The following is a 19,112-nucleotide window of genomic DNA, read 5'->3' as shown; positions in this document are numbered from 1 at the left end:
TAATGACTAACCTCGTATTGTGGATGGATTATCTCAGTTGTTCTCCTGACTGAAGTTTGGTCCGTTTACAGCATCCTGCCATGCGATTGCATTTGTCTCTAACCATGAAGAACCTTCACGTTAACTTTTATAAGTGGAAAAGTGTTAGTGTTCGTCCTCCAGCTTCACTGTTTATGTTATGCTAACATAGCTGTGTCGCTAGCGATCACGTAGCACATCATTATATACTAGCTAGCCCAACTTCAGTAACCCTACAAACGTCACTGCTGTTTAGTTTCCTGTCTTCATTTATGTTGGAAGTGATAGCAGAGCTGTACGTTTGATTTTTTTCAGAAATCTCTCAGTCAGAACATGCAATATCATGCTTAGGTAACTAGCGAAACTAGCGAGCTAACTTCCGCTAGCTTCCTGCTAACTTCTAACTCCGTTAAATGTAATAACTTTTGTTTTCATGGATGCCTGGAAGTTAAACTTTATAGTTACACCTGGTAAAGCAGCAATGCTGATCGTTTTATTAAAGATGAAAGAATTTAGACAGTTTTTAACTCTAAGTGATGCTGCAGTGTTGTTTGACCTGAAGTATACGGAGTTTAGGACCCAGATTACTCCCAGATTTAAGAGCATCTTAGTCCGACAAATATGACAATAACAACGGCCGCTTGCATGTTCTGCAAAAAAAATGTGCTTTGTCGTGTATCTGACGGACAAACACCAAACCAGTTCCACATCACGGAAGTTGCACCATTTTTACAAACCAATTCTGGTTCATCTGTTTCACTCAACAATCGGCCATGTGCGTATGAAAACAAAGGCACTGCGCATGCGCGTTTTACTCCCATTCTATCGCGATATTTCATTTTCCTATCGTTGCCTAACATTATACCGGTATTACCGTGAACGGTATAATATGGCCCAGCCCTACTGTAGAAGTTCAAATGTTGTCTTCTGTGTTATATTATTATATTACATGGGGATCCATTGATGTTAAACAGTCAGTATTAGTTGTTATCGGCGTTGTTACCTGATATCGGCATAACAACATGACATGTACTGACATCTCTACTTGTTGTGTTACAAAAGGTTTGTGCTGACTAAGATAGTCTGATCAAGATGCTTTTATAATTAGTATTATGAAGGAGCATGGCATAGCAATAAAAACATCTGGAGCAGCCAAAATGCTTCCATGTCTTTTAAATTTCATGTTATTCTGACATGTTACATGTTTTTTTAGCTGAAATTAAATTTCAGGTTAAAATTTCACACTACTGCTGTTGATCAGCAAAGTCAACACACGCCGATATTTTAACTGGGCCACCGCTTTGACCCACATTTGTGTTGGTCAGTGTGCTTCAACGTTGTTGTTTGTGTGAGTCTGCCATTTGTAGCTGAAAAACTCCACAATATCAGCTCCACATTTCTCATTTGCTGCTCTGAGAAATCAGAGCTCAATTGCTGGGATACTGTTGGCGCTGTTGGTTCCAAATCTTGTGCTCTAGCAACAGGATTTTTTGGTGAAAATGTTTCCTTTCCATGTGGGCAGCCAACCTAAAAATAAAACAAGGAGCCAAATGAAAATCATCGGACAATATTTCATGCAATTTTGTGTGGAAATTATGGGTTTTCAGATGTCAGACAGATGAGAATAAGCAGTATTTACTTTTGTTAAAGTAAATGTCAGGAAAAACTGTGTTATTTTATCAAAAATACACCAAGGCGGTTCTGCTTTACATCGCTCCAATCAGTGCTATAATGAGGCCTGATAAACATGTCCAGTATTCAGCACTCTCTGCTTCCCATTCTGCTAATGTGCAGCCTTTGTTATATCACCTAATGGGGTTGTAGTTTTGATCTTGAACTCTATTATGTCTTCTCTTTTAAAAAAAGCAAAAAAAGATGTATGGCATTACTGTTGTTTAATGTCAGATTGAATAGTAGGTGTTCTTCATCCAATGAGCTGCCTGCAACATGATGGAACGACTGAGCACTGAAAATCTGCCCATCTGCTGTACCAGTGTCTCACCTGGTCTCAGTCCACCCACTACCTCTGAGTCATCCTCTTTTTCCATCTCTCTCAGCTGCCCACAGTGCTGATAAAGTACTCCATTTTCTGCATTATTTTTTTTCTGCCTGTGGAAAAAAAAAAGGTAACTTAAATCAGTGCTGCAGAGTCAATGGCATCCTCACATTTGATGATTTCAAAGCCAGCTGGACTCAAACTCCCTTACTGCTGCAGTAGTTGTTGCTGTTGTGAGCACCTCTGCAGTAAAGCAGAAGGCAGATCTATGCCAGAGTGAGGCAGGAGGCATGCTGTGCGGTTGACCTTTAGTATCAGCCCCATTAATTATTGATACGTAGTTTCATCATCACTGAGAGACAGACTCAGGTTTTCTAAGGGTAGCACATATTTACCTGCTTTATTCACTGGAACCTAACCTTAGATTAAAAATGCACTGTATATCATGCTTGAAAAAAAAATCATTATCTTCAGCCTTCTGTGTTTTTTTCCTCCCTTTGGAAGGGCAAGCGATGCCTAGTGGTAGCCGCAGTATGATCACTGTATTGCCAGTGTACTGAAGCATATGGCGTTGGCTGTAGCCCATTTTAAACACTGAAATTAATCGTTTCACTGGGAATGTGTTGACTGCTTCCTCGGGGTTCTTTAATTCTCTGGTGATAAGTAAATGGACAAGCTTACAGAGGCACGGAGTTCAAGATGCTTCCACCCAACCACCCTCAGTTTGTAGGCAGACGCACCTTGGGAGCTGCAAACAGTTAGACAGACAGGCCCAGCTGTCTCCTAGGGGCCAGTCTTTATAATTAGACAAAGATCTCCTTAATTGGCTCCATCTAATGAGGCAACATAAAGGCAATCTTTAGGGGACCTCTTCTTTTTTTCTTTTTTTTGGTTTAAATGACTGTTGGGCTGTGTCAGAGGCAGTTGTAAACCAGTCCTACCATGACATCCCAATCCCTTGTGGAGACTTGTCAGTGCTGCGAACTTCAAAAGCCTACATGTCGGTATGTCACTGTAAAAAAGTCATTTTGCTAATAAAGTAAGCACCAAAAGCTACACTGACAGTGATTGACACTGGGCTTGCATATGAAAAAGAGAAGTGACAATGGAGTGTGCCCTGTGTGAACTCCATTTTAGAAGTGTTCTGACTCATATCCTATTCAGGCTCATTGAGTGGCAGTGACGGACTGCGCAGTAAAAGTGGAATCTGCCATAATTACTTGTTGAAGCCTTCCAATGCGCGCTGCTGCGCTGCAGATACTGATGAGCTAAATGGAGACCCCCATTTTGAGAAATGGCACTTAAAAAGTTGGTGCTTTGTACTGGCACACATAATAAAGAGACAGTCACTTGTCTTATTTTGAGTTAGCATATGGACTGAATTAGGCTGATGAGATCATGCGGGGTTGTGCCTTTGTCTGAAATGGCCGATCGCCCAAACCAGTATGCTGTTGCAGTCAGTGGCACAAGGTTGAGCAGACTATTAATTCAAGGCCAGTCTAGTTTTTTTCTCGAGCATCAAGCTTAATAGGTCAGGCTAAAGCAGCTCTATGATGGAGTAATTTGATAGAGCCTGTCTAGATGAAAGTCTTGGCGTCAGTGTAAATGGCTCCTGTATTAGTGAATGAAAGGCTTAAACTGAGCCTGTTACGCTCCACGTTTTTAATTGCTGGGCTCTACTACAGTAGCTTTGTATGGTTCACGGTTCATAATCATCCTTATGTATCTTTTACCAGCTCCTTAGTTCAGTCACTGTCTAAACAACCTCCCTTTAAGCCAGCTATCTTCTGATTGGCTGCCCCTCACACACAGATCCTGTCTGAAGCCTGAGCTTTTGGCTCACAGGTGTTACCTGTATATATGCAAAGTCATTTTCTGAATCTCCATCATTGTAAAATATGGCAGAATAATAGGAAAAGCACAGTAGGCCCCCTTTATAGCTTTGTAATTAGAAGGAAAGCTAAGAAAACATAGTCATACTCTGCTTATTTAGATCCAGTACTGGTTCTCAAATGATGCTTTGTCGACGCTTCTTTTCTTGGCTTGGCTATGAACTCCCACAGCAACAATAAACTGATGTTTGTTAATAAAGGATGAGCCGTGTTTACTTCCACCTGTGTCCTATTTATGTAGTTTTGGATATCATTCCTAACGGCACTCAAAGCACAAAGTACACACAGAGTGTTAAGTTTGACCTGTGGGAATGGTGCAATATCACTACGCAGAATAGGAATGGCAACTTTTGTGTTTCCTTTGATGCACTAAAACATATTTGGCAGGATGCATCCTTCTGTTCTATTTAAAACCCAAGCTAGAGGTATTATTTGTATTTGTATCACTCTCTTGCCTCCTTTCCCCTACCACAGAGGGTGGCCATACCATAAAGGTCAACTTTAGGTCATAGCAGCATTTCTGTTCCTGTGGGTGGGTGGTTGTATGTTTGGGCCAACAAGGAGCTTGGGGGGGGGGGGGGCTTGAAAAGTTCATGGACAAAAGTGAGATGGCCAATTTCACACCCAGCAGATGCCTGCTCCAGTGACCCACAGCGACAGGTGGGAGACACTAATTGGCAGAGCGCACCCTCGCAGAGTTGGCTCAACCCATGGTGGGTGAGGGAATGAAGGTGGAGACAGAGGAGGGTGAGAGTGAAAGAGTAGTGGTGACAGTGGTGAGCATAAATTGGCACCGCAAATTGTCGAAACACGCATGGAAGGAAGAGTGTCAGGTTTAACAGCCGCACGGCTCAGGTGCACACCGCCTGTGATTCATGCCTGTTTCCATCTTACCAAAAAAGGCACATTTTGCATTTGATAAATAAACTGTTGCCGCTCTCTAATGTGGTCCTGTTTGCATTTCCATAGTGCCACTGAATTCAGTTTGCTTTCACTTCCTTTTGGACCTGTTTTCTCCAAGGGAAGCTTTGACTTCCCTTGGAGAAAACAGGAAAAGGACAAGGTGATGACATAAGTGAATTACGTGATCAATGTGTTTGCCTCGTTCGGACGATTTTAAGATAAAACACACCCTGCAGCTCAAAGGCTGAGTCACTGTGTCACTACCGTGGTTTATTGATCTTATTTCTTTGACCAAAGGGCAGCTATTACTTTAACCAGGTATGAGCACTTCTTCTACTCTGTCTTCCTCAGTGTTCTCAAACTTATGAGGACTGTTTGTATCATCTCCATATGGGATTAGAGCCTTCACAGCCCACAGGAGAGAGAAGAGGCCTCAGTGGCCTCATCACCAGGGCCAACAAACAACCAAGTGATGTTGCTCTTATTCACCTTTGGTTGTGTATAGAACGAAAACACAAAAACAACTTGCGTTTGAAGACACTTTCAAACCTTAAATTATCACTACATGTACATCTAGATTCCACAGTAGTAAATATATAAAATCAGACTTTTGGAAAGCGTGACACAGATATCCAAGTTAGTTGCTGATATAGCTACGCACAATTTATTTCAACATGCTTGTGTGGGTACTTCTTTTGCACTGCAACAGAAATAGTGTACAAGATGTCATAGACTGGAAACTTTGCCCAGTGGAGTGGAAAACAATATGCTTCTGAGCCATAAAAAAGACAAAAAACAATCATTTAGCTGGTTAAAAATTTTAGACTTTACTACATTAAATGAGTGCTCTAGTGCCCAGGATCTAATTTGGTGTTTTAGCAAGGTACTGTATTAACTGAGGCACTTGCAAACAACTCTACAGCTTTCTGAATTCTGTCTGAAAAACAGAATTGACAAGGAGGTATTTTCATTTAAAACAAAGTCAGTGGTGCGTAGTGAGTACTTTTTGCCTGCGGTGCAGGCGAGACTTCTGGCAGTAGATAATGCTTCCAGTACCGCTCTAATATGCGGGCCTTTTTGTTTCGCAGCCACTCCCAAGCTATGTTTTCTGCTGGTATCGCCACCCTTTACCATGTGTTCCTTTCATTAAGAACATCAGTTTTATCATCGACCTAGCCAAAGAAAACTGGTTTTACTATTTGCCCTTCTGGTTCTTCTTCCGAAGAATTTTTAAAAAGCAATGGCTTCTACGTGAGCACATACACGCCCAATGTACATGAGCAATATTGTGTTGTGTTTTTTCACACATATAGATGGATCTAGAAAGTGTATTAAAATGCTTGCATGAACAGATACTGTTTCTATCTAACTCCCTTTTATAATGTCATCTCTTGATTTATCATCGCGCAATGTTTAGGTTAGTCCGAAACACAGAGTGTGGTTTGTCTTGCTTACCATGTATTTATTAAACATAAATAACTTTCCGACATATGGAGTTTCATCAAAGATACAAGATTATACTCAATAACTGAATTATTAGTTTGATTGTAAAATTAATTCTTGAGTAAAAGAAACTGTGTGGTTTCTTTGTAGGTTGAATCATAAACCTGCACTTCGCAACTTTTTTTTGTCAGCAACCAAAGCTTTAATCTCCAAACAGGAGAGTAAGCAGCCATCCAGCGTTTCTCCCCCTATCTGCTGAGTGTGTTAGAAAGAGGCTTTGATGAATAGATCTCCTCTCTCCCCTCCATCTCATTATCCTCCTTTATCTGTTTTATGGATTTACACAACTCCTCAACATGTTCTGACATGCGGTCGATAGTGTCAGCAGAGAAGAAGATGTAGGCTAGCCTTTTTTTTCATGTTCCCACATTATTTTATTTATTTCATTAGCAGTTGTAGCTGATTTGTGCTATTTTTGCACCACTGTGGAGTAGTTTTGCCTTTGATCGCTAGAGAATGATTGAAATTGTATCTGTCAACAAATGTAAAATTAGGAAATTTAAAAAAGAGCCTACCGGCTTTCTGCTATTTCCTCTTGGGGATGTGGCACAGTTCTTTTCAAACTAGGCCATCAACATCATATAACCTATTTCTATGATGTCTTTCACCAATATGGCTAGTTGAAGTTAGTTGTAGGACTGCCCTCATATCATTGCAGAGCTGACAGGATGAGCATAGGGAAATGACAGCTTGTTGAAAGCAGGTTAATGCCTCCGTCTTCTAGCTGTGACTCACTTATCAACAGACTGAGAGGTGGCAATGTCATAGCTGAGCCTTTCTTTTGGATAGTATATAGTTTTAGACGTGTATGGGAAAGTGAGACAGCTGCTTCACTTCAAACACGCTGTATGATTGTGCCCAAGTGTCTATGTCAGCTTCCTCGCCAATCTCCCTCTATGTGTCTTATTGATACTTGTTTACGTTTTTGTGCGTACAGAGTAAATGAGCTCTGCAGGGTGGGTTTCATGTCTCAGCAGGTCACAGATGATCAGATTAACTGAAGCAAGGCTTCAGCCTCCAGCTGGATTAGCAGCGGGAACCGGGGCTTTGCAGGTGCCTCGCAACGGTGCCACTGCAGCCACACTTTGAACGTTGCCTCCTCAAAAGACGGTTACAATACTCACACTCGTATCCAACATAGTTAGTTATTATAGCCATCAGCTGAATGCTGATAGGCTTCTTTTTTTTTCGCTGCTCCACGACTGCACAAAAGCTCCTCGATCCATACCCTAGATGGTTAAACTATAGGTTGTTTTCACAACCTGCAACAAGTATATATATCACAGCTCCTGATAGAAAATTGTTTATACCCTGCAGACTATTTAACCACAGTAGCGCAGAAAATTAATGAAGACCCTGTGTATTGATTAAGAACATTTTGTTTTTCATTTCTCTCTCATGAAGTCAGGCACATATTGACTACCAAAACATCTTTAGTGTAGCGTTTATTTGTAATTCTAAGTAGGAATTTAGACAAACAACTCCAACATTTTCTTGAACTGCCTGATCTGCGGTGTGAGTCAGACTGTCTATAACCCTTCTTCCATTGATTAGTGAATTTCTTTGAAGGCTGAGCATTTTGGCCGTGTCATCTCATTGTTTGGAAACCAGACGTAATGATCATTGGGACACTGCATACTTGTGTGCTTGCAGCTTGTCAGTCACATGGTAAAGCAAATTCTGCCATATCTTCCTCGTTACCTGCTGGTCATTAGAAATAATGCATTTTAAAGGCACTTTCTTTTTATAGAGTTTTATGGATTTAACTAACTGAAGACTCCCAGTGCATTTCTGTGTCATGAGATCATGGGCATGTGATTTTCAGCTGATGCACAACGTGCTGCAACTGTTCAGAGATGTTACCACACAGACTTATAAGGACACAGTGTGATGAAATTTCGATGTGTTCTTTGTTCTTGTTTTGTCCAAACAAGAAAAATGAACACATCCAGTTGCTGAAGACATTTGATCAGCAAGGACAGGCTTTATTACACTCCTCAGATGGAGGTGGGAGTGTTTAGATTTACGGCCTGTGGGAGAAAGATTCATGATATCCAGGCATCCCAGGACAAACAAGAAAGGAAGAAACAACACACTTTATATCACCTTAATCCCACTCTCCCACTCTCTGTCCTTCCCCCCCCTCTTCTTGGGTAATCTCAAGCGTGTCAGCAACACTACCACTTGTTCATCTGAGGGATTATAGCTCATGAAACAAAGGCACTTAATTACTGCTGAGACAACACATGTCTTATGTGTGTCTTGGGCGAAGGTGAAGAAAGCAGACGCTTCTAAAATACCAAGTCTCTGTGCTCTACAGTGGTGTTTTCTTTTCTGTATATGTTATGCTAAATAGAGTTGAGCAGAGTACAATCAGGCGTGAAAGGAAGTTTGGAGTTGCCACAGTTTTTAAGTTTAAATGACTAGTTTTCCTCCCGCTTTTCACCATTGATTCCTGTTCTCCATTACCAGGCTAAATGTAAACAAAAAGCCTCTGGCTATCATTTCATAATGGATTTTCAGTGTTTCCTGCTGTCCCGGGGCCTCACCGCTTCAAACAGACCCATTAGCCCAAACAGATCCATTAGAGCCTAAAAACAAAACAAGATCCTTAAGAGGGAGCATTCTGTGGGTTCAAGGATAAAGGGAAGCCCTGTCCATGTGCATCTAGCGCCTCACTACTTTACCGGCTGCTGGGATCACTGGGTCTGCTTTTTTTCCCCAGTCTTCTGAGCACCAGAGTGCCTGTCCTGTTGGTGTCTCATAGCTGGGGGCTTTCACCAAAGTACTTTCCTCTAACTGTTACAGGCTGACCCATAACCAGCTGTTAGGGTCCTTGGAACAAGACACTATTGGAGTAAACTAAGAGAGGAGAGAAAGAAGGACATTATGAACAAGTGCAACTGGGGTTTTTTTCATGGATGCCCTAGAAAAAGCAAAATGTGTTGAGTGTTGAGGGTTCAAACTAAGCTAAGCTTTCAGTACTGTAAGTGTTGCAAGCCATGAAATGTTCTCATTTGGATATTTATAGCTACAAGTGCAAATACCTGTAAACCAAACACCCAATGAAAGGAAGACCACAAGTCATTTCTCAACAATGTAAATGGCTTAGCATTAAAAGGCTGGATATAAATGGCACACTGCTGAGACAAGGCACTGAAGGAGAGAGAAAAGAAGGAGATATGTGGGAATGCTGAGAGACAAGAGAGAGCGAGTGCCTTTCCACCCCCTTCTTGCTGGTCAGTTGGGTTACAACAGGTTCTTTGGCTATGCTGTAAAAGGATTACACATATCACAGGCTTCACGTCAGAATAATTTGAATCAGTTTCTCACAGCAGCCCTCCTGCTTTCACGCTGAGAAGGACAATCGGATAAATGTGGGGAAGAAGACATTGTTACAGCTTCTCTGATGGACGTCCTGTCGGAAAAAAGGCAGAAGCTTTTTTTTAAAGCAATGTCTGCAGAAGCTGCCTTTGTGAGCATTTTAGTGTCGTTTTTGTGGTTCGCCAAAGTCAGCTAGGTATGTTGGACTTTAAACATTATCAGTTAGAGTCCCATCTTTGTGACTTTTCACTTCTAAAGTCTTCAGCCATCATGTAGCCAGTGCCTGGTTTGTGCTGACCATGCATGTGTTTAAGCTCTTTTCCCCATGATTTTCCTCCCTCATTGTTTCTTCAGGATTGCAGTCTGCCAATATTGCCAATCACACTGTCATTGATCATGTCACTGAGAGCTACTCTCACGTCAGAAAGACATCACGAGGGCTTAGATATGTACACAGCTTCTCTGTGCTGCTGGCGAAAACTGGGGTGGATTAATGGAGAAATGCATGCACACTCACATCTCAGGACCCTTAAGATTCAACACTACCTAATTGATCAATATTGTTTTTTGGTTTTTTTTCTCAGTTTGAGGTGTTGATGTGCGAAAGAAAAGCAATGCTTCATTTCGAGCGTATCAATCTGGGATAAGCACCAGGGCCCTAGTTTACCCATTAAGGCTGATTGGAACCACAGGAGTGTAGCATAAAGGCGGGTTGCCAGACATCTTTGCAGTGGCATTTTCAGCTCTTCTGTCGGCCTATAGGCAGCTCCTCTCTGTCTCCAGCAGTGCTGAGCATAGAGCGCCCATTGAGGGCAAAATGCAAATGTTACAGTGGTGAACGGAGGGGCCCACAAGTGAAGCGCTATTCTGTGGAGGGGGTGGAAGACTGGCCCTCTGTGTCTGTGCCACCCACAGACACACAACAGTCATCACTCTGACCATTCAGCCGGGGCTGATGAAGGAGGCGGGGTGGCGTTGTGGAAGGGGTTTCTGCCACTGATGAAGATGCCAGGGTTATACATGGGCCGTTTGAGCCAGTGTTCCCTGTGAATTTATTTTACACTTCACTAATGTGTGCCACCTCCAGAAGTGGCTGTAGTGTAATTATGGCTTTGTAATTGTAGTAGTAATTATCCTGTGTAAAAAAAATAGTAAAAAATAGTTTTAATTTACCTTTTGTTCGATTTGTTTTATTGCTTTAACTGACAAAAGTAGCAAATTAATTTAAGTGTGGCTCTGAATCAGGTGCTTAGCAGCCACAGCTGACTCAGAAGATAATTAGACTTTGCTGTGGTGTACCTAATCATTTGTCTTTTCACTGTGGAAGTGCATCCAGACATCCAAAGTTGACCGTGGAAAAAAAAATACAAAAGGACAAAAATCACAACAAAGTAGTTCAGCACTGGCAGTTTAAAATGTGCATCACACAGTCAGAGGATGTTTTCTGTAGGCTTAGCCCTGCCTCTGTGTATCTGTGAGTGTTGCAGTGTGATAGCTCTGTCATGTTTGTGTAGAAGCACTGTTGTACCCTCCTCAGCACTTTGTCACTGTGTAAAAAGGTTTGTGTGTGTGTGTATGTGTGTGTTTTGTGTTCTCATACCAGCGTGTTTGCTGCAGTAAATGTTTGCCGTGTGTTTTTCTCTCCCACTTTGCCTTTTGCTAAAGGTTTGTCAACTGTGTGGCCATGACAGATTGGGAGCGTGATCAGCGGATTGCTGAGAAAAATTAGTTATCCTTCTTTTTCAGTGCCATGAATGATAACAAGACAACAGTTTAGGTCTGCAAATAACACGCTTTTTATTATATATCAGTCTGTAGATATATGTTTAAAGTAAGGCACACATTGTTTAGGCACTCGAGACAAACGCCAGACAATGTCTGAGATCTTCAGACTTATCCTCATTAAGTAAAATGATAATATGGTAAATGTGACATAGTAGCAGTTAATATAATACAAAGAAAAAAAAGCTTTTAACATTGTTGTTTGATTTCCATGAACAACTGAAGGAGCCGCAGTGGGTGAAGTGAGTGTAATCCTAATCTGTTTATGAAATTAGGTCTCTTTATCCCCTTCCCCCTCGGAACAGCCCTAACGTGGAGCCCATTTGTATGGGCAATAATCGTATATGAAAACTTGGCAAACAGTAAGTGCTGTTTTGTTTTGTTGGCAATGGCTGTGGGGATTTGAAGGACATCACTGCAAGTAATATGTTTTATCAGCTCTTGAACTGAGGCTTTATGTCAGGTGAAAGCAACCACTAATTTATCTTTGATCTCGCCTTCATTGTCATTTGTTTCTCACTGCGATGCAAATAATTATCCAATCTGAATCAAAGCAGTTATTAGTGTATCCCAAAGCATGGATCACAGCATTCATCCATACAAGGGCAACCCTGCAGCCTGCAATAAGAAATTGCCATGTGAGCGATCCTCGAGAAAGGTATAATTTTGCAGTGTAGCTATGGCTACACACCAGCGGCCGGCGTACGAATCACAGAGGTGCCGTGGTGCTTTCAAAGATCCTTTTCATAGACAGCTGCTCAGAGGCAATGCCCATGATGAATGGATTTCTGCTCTGCTCTGAGTGGGTAGCTTAGACAGAAGGCATAGTGCACTTGGCCTGTGCGTGTGTGTGCGTGTGTGTCTTTCTGTGTGGGAGTTTGTGTATTTGCATGTGCCTGCCACCCTCTCAAAGGATGAAGGCTTAAAACCAGATGATGGCACAGCACTGTCATCAGCCACAGCTTTTTAGCACCGTCATCGATGCGTTGGTGAACCAGCTCACTGCTTAAACCATAAGCCATAAACACGCTTCGTTTTTATGTGCGATGCAGCGGTGCCTTTCCACAAAGCTTACCTCATCTTATGTGCTTTGAATCATCAAGTGTGGCATTTCAAACTGCAGCCTGGACCCTTCATTCATGACCATCATTATCGCACTCCCAAATTGATATGTGTAGCCATCACTAGATCGTAACTGCAATTTGCCTTGCCATATTTTATTTAAGCAAGAATTATTATTATCATGTCTGCGATTAAGCATATGTTAGATCTTCATCCCTCTTTGCTGCTGTGTCCAATTACCAAAATTACCACCTGGATGAGTATAATGAATATTCTATGTCTTGGGGTGTACGTTTTTATTAACCTTCTCTTTGCTTTGAACTTTTCAGCATTAACTATTATGTCTCCATGTCTAGCTTTAGCCTGTAATAGTCTTAGATTCACTGACCTTAAACATCTAGTCTGAACACAGCTGAAATTCTTTTAAATGACCTCATTTCTTCTTGTGTCTGAAACCTAATGTTTTACAAGCCGTTTTGAGGCTCAGTTAAACGTATTTATAGCCCATTCATATTCCGCTTATGATTATCCAAAGAGAAGGTTAAGCTCTTAAAAGACACTCAATAACAGAAAAACAAACTCTGACACTTTGACACGTTAAAGGTAAGGCTGTGTTCACACCAGCTTTGGTAATCAATCTAAAAGATTGCAGCCTTTCATGCGTACTCATACACAATAATCAAGACAAGTTTCATAGCAATAAAAGCCAATGTGCAGTTGGGATGCATCAATATATTGGCTTCATGTAGGTATCACCCAGTATCGGTCCTGTTGGCTGTCAAATCAGTTTTATTAAAGCTGTGGTAGACAAATTGTGTGCTGTAGAGCTTGAAGACTTTTAAACAGGTCAGTAAATTATTTTAAGATTAATTTATTACCGTAAAACAAAAAGGTGAATAAATAAGAACAAAAACAAAATTAAAAGACTGTAAAAATATTGTTATCTATATCGGCCAAATTGGTATTTTAGTATCTTGCAGCCTTGAACTTCACAGTCCAAGGATCCTCACTGCACAGTATTATGAGTGTCTGATGTGGTGTCTTGAGACCCCATTACTCAAACTGGTCTTCATGGATCCCATTTCACATTAGCAACCGGGATTTATTAAGTAAACTTTGACTTCTATCAAAGGTAGCTAACTGCCTAGGGGCCTTAGTCCCCAACACACCCTTACCTTACACACTTATGCCGAAACATGTTTTAACATCTGCTAACCTTTGAGTTTTTAACTACTTCAGTCCCACGGATCTACATAAGTTGTATGACTTTTGTGTCACTATAAACTTTTAATGTCTTTTGAGATTTGACACAGTAACTAACAACAAAAAGAAGAAAAAAAGGTCTGATATGCATAAACTGCAACTCTGGGTCCAGAAAAATATCTGCAGATTAGTTTGTGATATTTTCCTGCGAATATCAGGATAATTTGTTTTAAAAACTGTGGCACCAAATGTCTTTTATCAATTATTTTTGGTAATAATTCCAAAAATGAATAGATCCAGATCTGGATCAATTATACAAGGTGCTTTTAAGATCTCCACCGCTGATAAAAACAAATATCATGCAGATCTGTCAATAAATTTTTGAGTAATCCTGCTAACAAATAAAAATTTCTTGCTGGGGAAATTACTGAACATTGATTATTCTGCTTTAAACACCACTGTAAATATAGGCGGAGATCGATATAGCTTACGTACACGAACTATATCCCGCAATCTCCTGCAAATAAGGGATGTTTATATAATAAATTCGAGCACTGAATCCTTTCACTGTGTTTAATAGTACTGGGTCTTCTATTGCCATGGCAGCCCTGAAACTACTTATTTTTATTGCTTCTTCTTCCACCTACAGACTAGATGAAAACTGGGATAAATTAAAACAAATTTATGCAAAGACCAAGCACAATGCTGTGAAAGATCGTGAATAGATCAGTAAGAAAATGCTCTTAAATAAAGTTTGACGAGATAAAAGGAGAAAGTTCTACAATTCCAAGGCCTGCATTTAGTAAGAATCACAAAACAAGGAGCTTCGCCACCATTTACCTCATCGCTTTAAGTGAAGACTAATGACGAGCATTTGCAGAAAGCATATGTCATTCACTGGCTGTAGATGAACCGAATATGGAGCAGAAAGTGAGGTAATGGCTCCAGAGTGCAGTCTGGAGTGAACTGAGCGACATAGTGTGCGGTGAGGGTCTGTGGTGTGTGTGTTTTTTTGCGTGTCTCTTTATTTGTGTCCGTCTGTGTCTGTGATCTCTGCGGGGCGCGATATTGATGCTGCGCTTCCCCGCAGACTCGGTTTGGGATGCTGTCCAGAGCTCAGCTTCAGCACCAGCTCCCTTTCTCACACACACAGAGTTATACCTGCCCACACATTTTCTCCTGCACGCACAGACACACACATGCACAGTTACACCTGCCTACGCATCCTCTCTTGTGGACACAGAGACACAAAACACACATAGAGCACCGACACACACCTTTTGTCACTTTTGACTGTGGTGGCGGTGCATAAGGCTTCAATTAGTTTGGACACCTCTGAGGTTTTTGGTCCAGCACTAACATTATTCCTCTGATCTGGACAGGCCTGAATGGAGCTGAGTACAACAGTGTGTATATCCATTAGCCTGCATCCCTAAGCCGGTGTGTGTATGTGTGTGTGTGGGTGATGCTTGTTGCGATTGAGAGATTTAGTATGCGTATGTGTGGGCAGGTGTGATTTTGTGCGTGTGAGCCATGAAGGAGGAGGGAGGTAGTGGCTGCAGTGAGCCAGCTCTGACACCAGAGCCGGCTCACTGCAGCTCTGACACCAGGTTTTAGAGGTCAGTCTCTTTTGACTCATAGTTCTGCACCCAGGTCTCTGAAAGTCTTGAACCTGGGATCAACTTTGTTTGTATGTATCTTATTACTCATGTGAAAAAGTGATTGCAAAGGAGCCTATAGTGTTTACAGACTTCATATCCTTTGTGGCTTTGCTCTCTTGCGCTTCCAATCAGTTGTAATTGGAACAACACTAACAGTGTGTTTGGGAGTGCCTTTTAATATCTGCCACAAAGAACAGAATAGCAGGATAGTTATATTGGTTTTTGCTTTGATGAGACTTGAAGAGACTATTTATTTAGCAGCTTTGCATGAATCATAGTTAATAATCATTCATGTATATTTTGCCATGCATATAGGATTTTTAAAACCGATACAGATACATTTGGTGATTTAAACCTCAGATATTCCAACACAAAAAACAGGTCTGAAACAAAGTATTTTAGCTCCTTTCCCCCTCACTTTTCTTCTGACTGGCATCCTCCTTGTAAAATTTGAAGCAGCAGGTGGGTGAACCCCTTCGATGCTCACAGTTATAGTCTCCCTGAGATGACCATTATAAAGGTTCTCCACTCAGTTTGATATCAAACAGATCCAAGAGTAGAAAAACTTTATTAAACTTAAGTCTGAAACTGAGTTACTACTTTATATCAATTGCTTGTACATACACAGACATCAACTCACAGTGTGCTTTTAATATTCTCCCATATATGTAATATATTATTTATTAACCCGCTGTGCTGCTTCTCACACTCCTTACACTCACATGAACCACTGCAGCCATAATTCATTATGTGTTGGTAATTGTTATTGTTGTTATCATATAGGCGTTGTGTGGAAAAAAAGTCTTTTTGCATACACAGACATCAACTCTACTACTGTAACAGTATACATAAGACAGATAATAGGCCTCCTAAGTTGCTTAGCAGCGACAATTTGCACATGGGTTTCAGTCACGCATATATAATATATATAGATCATGTACTAATAATCACAACTATCATTAGAATGATAATAATATCAGGAGACTGATATAATATTTATACATTCCCCACTTAACTTGAAGCTGGCTGTTTCCTTTTTTTGTTTGTCATTGGCATTTTCACAATTCACTGCACTACTCAGCTGGAGTCCCCCTACCCTGTCAAATATAATACACATCATTGCACACGCCAGACCGCCACAGTACATGAGACACATCCTGTGTGTAGCTTTGCCTGGTGGTTTGTTGTCATTTTGTCTGTCTGGGTATGGATGTAGTGTTTGAGAGCAGCGCTTGTGTAATTAAACTCAGTCATAACCGATCACTGCGTGGAAGCTAGGCAGACCTGTCATACTTTCATATAGAGGAGTGATGAGTATGATAATGCTAATCAGGCCACTGTGGTGACGCTCATCTGTGTCATGGAGTTAAAGGGGCATTCGGACAAAGCAGCAGAGCCGTTTGTGCGAGACTGCGCTAAGCTTAGCTCAGTTACCTCTTCTCTCGATCACATTCACCAAGACTTGCCGTGTCATGCCAGATGTGTCATCTCTCCTGTTTTCTCCTTGACCTTTGTCCTCTCTGCTAATTCCAAACAGTCTGTTCTGCCCACATCTTTTCTTCTTCTCTCCTCGCCTTTATGTACCATCTTCCACATAGCTCCAGAGTCCTTTTTCATGCTACCATTCACTTTGTCGCTCCCCCCTGACCTCTCCTCTCCCCTCTCTCTTCCACCCACTCTCGTTGCAGTAAGCACAGCAGCCTGGATCCATATTGGATTATTGTGTTTGCTGTTAGCCTCTGGGTTGACAGTGTAATTGCCTTTATCCACCATGGCCTCTGCAAGCCTACACCCCCCCCCCCCCCCCCCCCCCCAAAATCTGCAACGAATACTAGGTAGACAGTGTGTCCATGTTGCAAGCATGACCTTTTAACCTTCCAGTTAAAAACCTAGTAGATCAAATGGTAATCATCTTCCATAGCGTTGTTTCTGCTCAAAAGCACAAACCATCCCCATGAATTTCTGTTTCACACTCTGTATGAATATGTATGCTGCCTTCAAGCACCTGATGTTTTGGAGTCAGTGCCCACGTATCTGCCACATCCTCAGGCAGGCCCACAGCCTAGTCACACTCAGCTTTATCAACAAAAAACTGGCTGCTTTTCTGTTCATGCTGTTGATGAGAGAGTTGAAGTTTTCGGACCATTAACGACTTGTTTTGTCTCCCTCGCCCTCTCGCCTTCCTCTCCCCCATCACATTTGTTTACTTGTGCTCAGGGTCGCTGCACACGAGAGAACTGCAAATACCTCCACCCACCTGCTCACCTGAAGACCCAGCTGGAGATCAACGGGCGAAATAACCTGATCCAGCAGAAGACAGCTGCCGCCATGTTGGCTCAACAAATGCAGTTTATGATCCCCGGCACCACCATGCAACCTGTGGTTAGTGTGAACTCGCTACTGTGGGAATTGATTGTCTCTCTGAGAAAATAGCAGTGAATTCCATTGTCGTGATTAGCATTAAAAAGTTTGGCGTCAAGCAATGCGATTCACTGACTTTATCCAGTCTTTGGTAAGGTACTTTATTGTTATCTAAACTCTCAGATTTGACTGTTTTTAGATTACGTCTCAGGCTTGGAAGATCAGAAATTTTTTCTTCGCTTTTGTAATGCCCTTGTGCAACGTACAAAAAGTCCCCAGCTGTCCTCAGGGAGTTGCTCAGCAGCCAGCCCTATACTGTGGTTGCACTGGGTAGCTGCCAGGTGTGACTTTGTTTAACTGCATCAGTTTAGTGCTAGGTGTAACAAAAAAAGAACGTGCATGCTCAGCAAAATCTTCCTGGGATACATAACAGTTAAAAAAAAAACAAAAAAAAACTGAACCTCCTCTTGTTTCTACTCTCACACTCCTCTCTCTCTTTTTTTTTCTCAAGCCGATCCCTTTCCCACTCTCTCTCTCTCTACCTGCCACATTCTCTCCCCAGCTGCACCCTCTGTTCATTTGCCTTTGGTGTCTCTTTCCCCCTTACTTCTCTCTTTCTTTCTCATCTCCATACCCTCTTACTGCCTTTCACCCTCCACTTCCCACTGTCCCTGCCTACATCCATCATCTTTCAGTTCAGCATTTTTTTTATCTATCCTTACCATTTTAATTAAGGATGTGAAAAATAGCTACTGAAAGAGCAGTCATAAACATGTCGTTTCTCTCCATCTGCAGCAGACGTTTCCAGTCAGCCAGGGGCTGGGGTCCAGCGCAGGTTTAAGCTACACACCCTACCTGACTCCCATGTCCCACAGCATGGGTCTGGTGCCAACAGACATCCTGCCCAGCACTCCGGTTATCGTCCCCGGCAGCCCGCCCGTCTCCGTGACCGCTGGCTCTTCCTCCAACCAGAAACTTCTGCGTACTGACAAGCTGGAGGTGACCCACCCAATCAGAATTCTCCTGCATGGCACTTAATCATAGTGAATGTACTCTTTGAGGCTGTGAAGTGTAATTAGTGTAGCATCTTACTGTGATTATAAATGAGTATCCTTTATAGTTCAGGAGCTTTTACAGGACCCTCTGTGATGCAGTACTTCCAAAAACATGTCTGCTCTCTCCAAAGATTTTCTTTATACTGGTAAAAAATGCAAACTACTTCCTTTAATTTCCACAAGAGTTTGCAGCGATGAAAATACAGCCATATACAAACTCTCCACTTTGAATTAGCTTTTTTAAATGCGCTACTTGTAGTATAATTTACCTTAGATAATGACCTGAAAGGGTAAGCAAGTTTTTAGCATTCTGTTTTATAAGCAAGTTATAAATGACGTGAATAAATACACT

General features: G+C 41.7%; 1 protein-coding gene across 14 annotated transcripts in view; it reads left to right on the top strand.

Moving 5' to 3' along the window:
* Positions 1-19,112, top strand: part of mbnl2 (muscleblind-like splicing regulator 2) — a 51,159-nt gene that overhangs the window by 18,018 nt on the left and 14,029 nt on the right. For 13 of the 14 annotated variants that reach the window (XM_085397422.1, XM_085397411.1, XM_085397421.1 and 10 more), the window contains 2 exons: positions 17,562-17,726; positions 18,501-18,704. In XM_085397422.1, the coding sequence (XP_085253548.1) occupies positions 17,562-17,726; positions 18,501-18,704 (369 nt within the window). The remainder of the gene's footprint in view (positions 1-17,561; positions 17,727-18,500; positions 18,705-19,112) is intronic. The other variant, XM_085397414.1, reaches the window with a different exon arrangement.

This window comes from Rhamphochromis longiceps, linkage group LG23, assembly GCF_057381845.1.
Source record: "Rhamphochromis longiceps isolate RC_006_pf linkage group LG23, R_longiceps_female_GT1.1, whole genome shotgun sequence".
Classification (NCBI taxonomy): domain Eukaryota; kingdom Metazoa; phylum Chordata; class Actinopteri; order Cichliformes; family Cichlidae; genus Rhamphochromis; species Rhamphochromis longiceps.
This window is presented reverse-complemented; position numbering and strand designations above follow the sequence as displayed.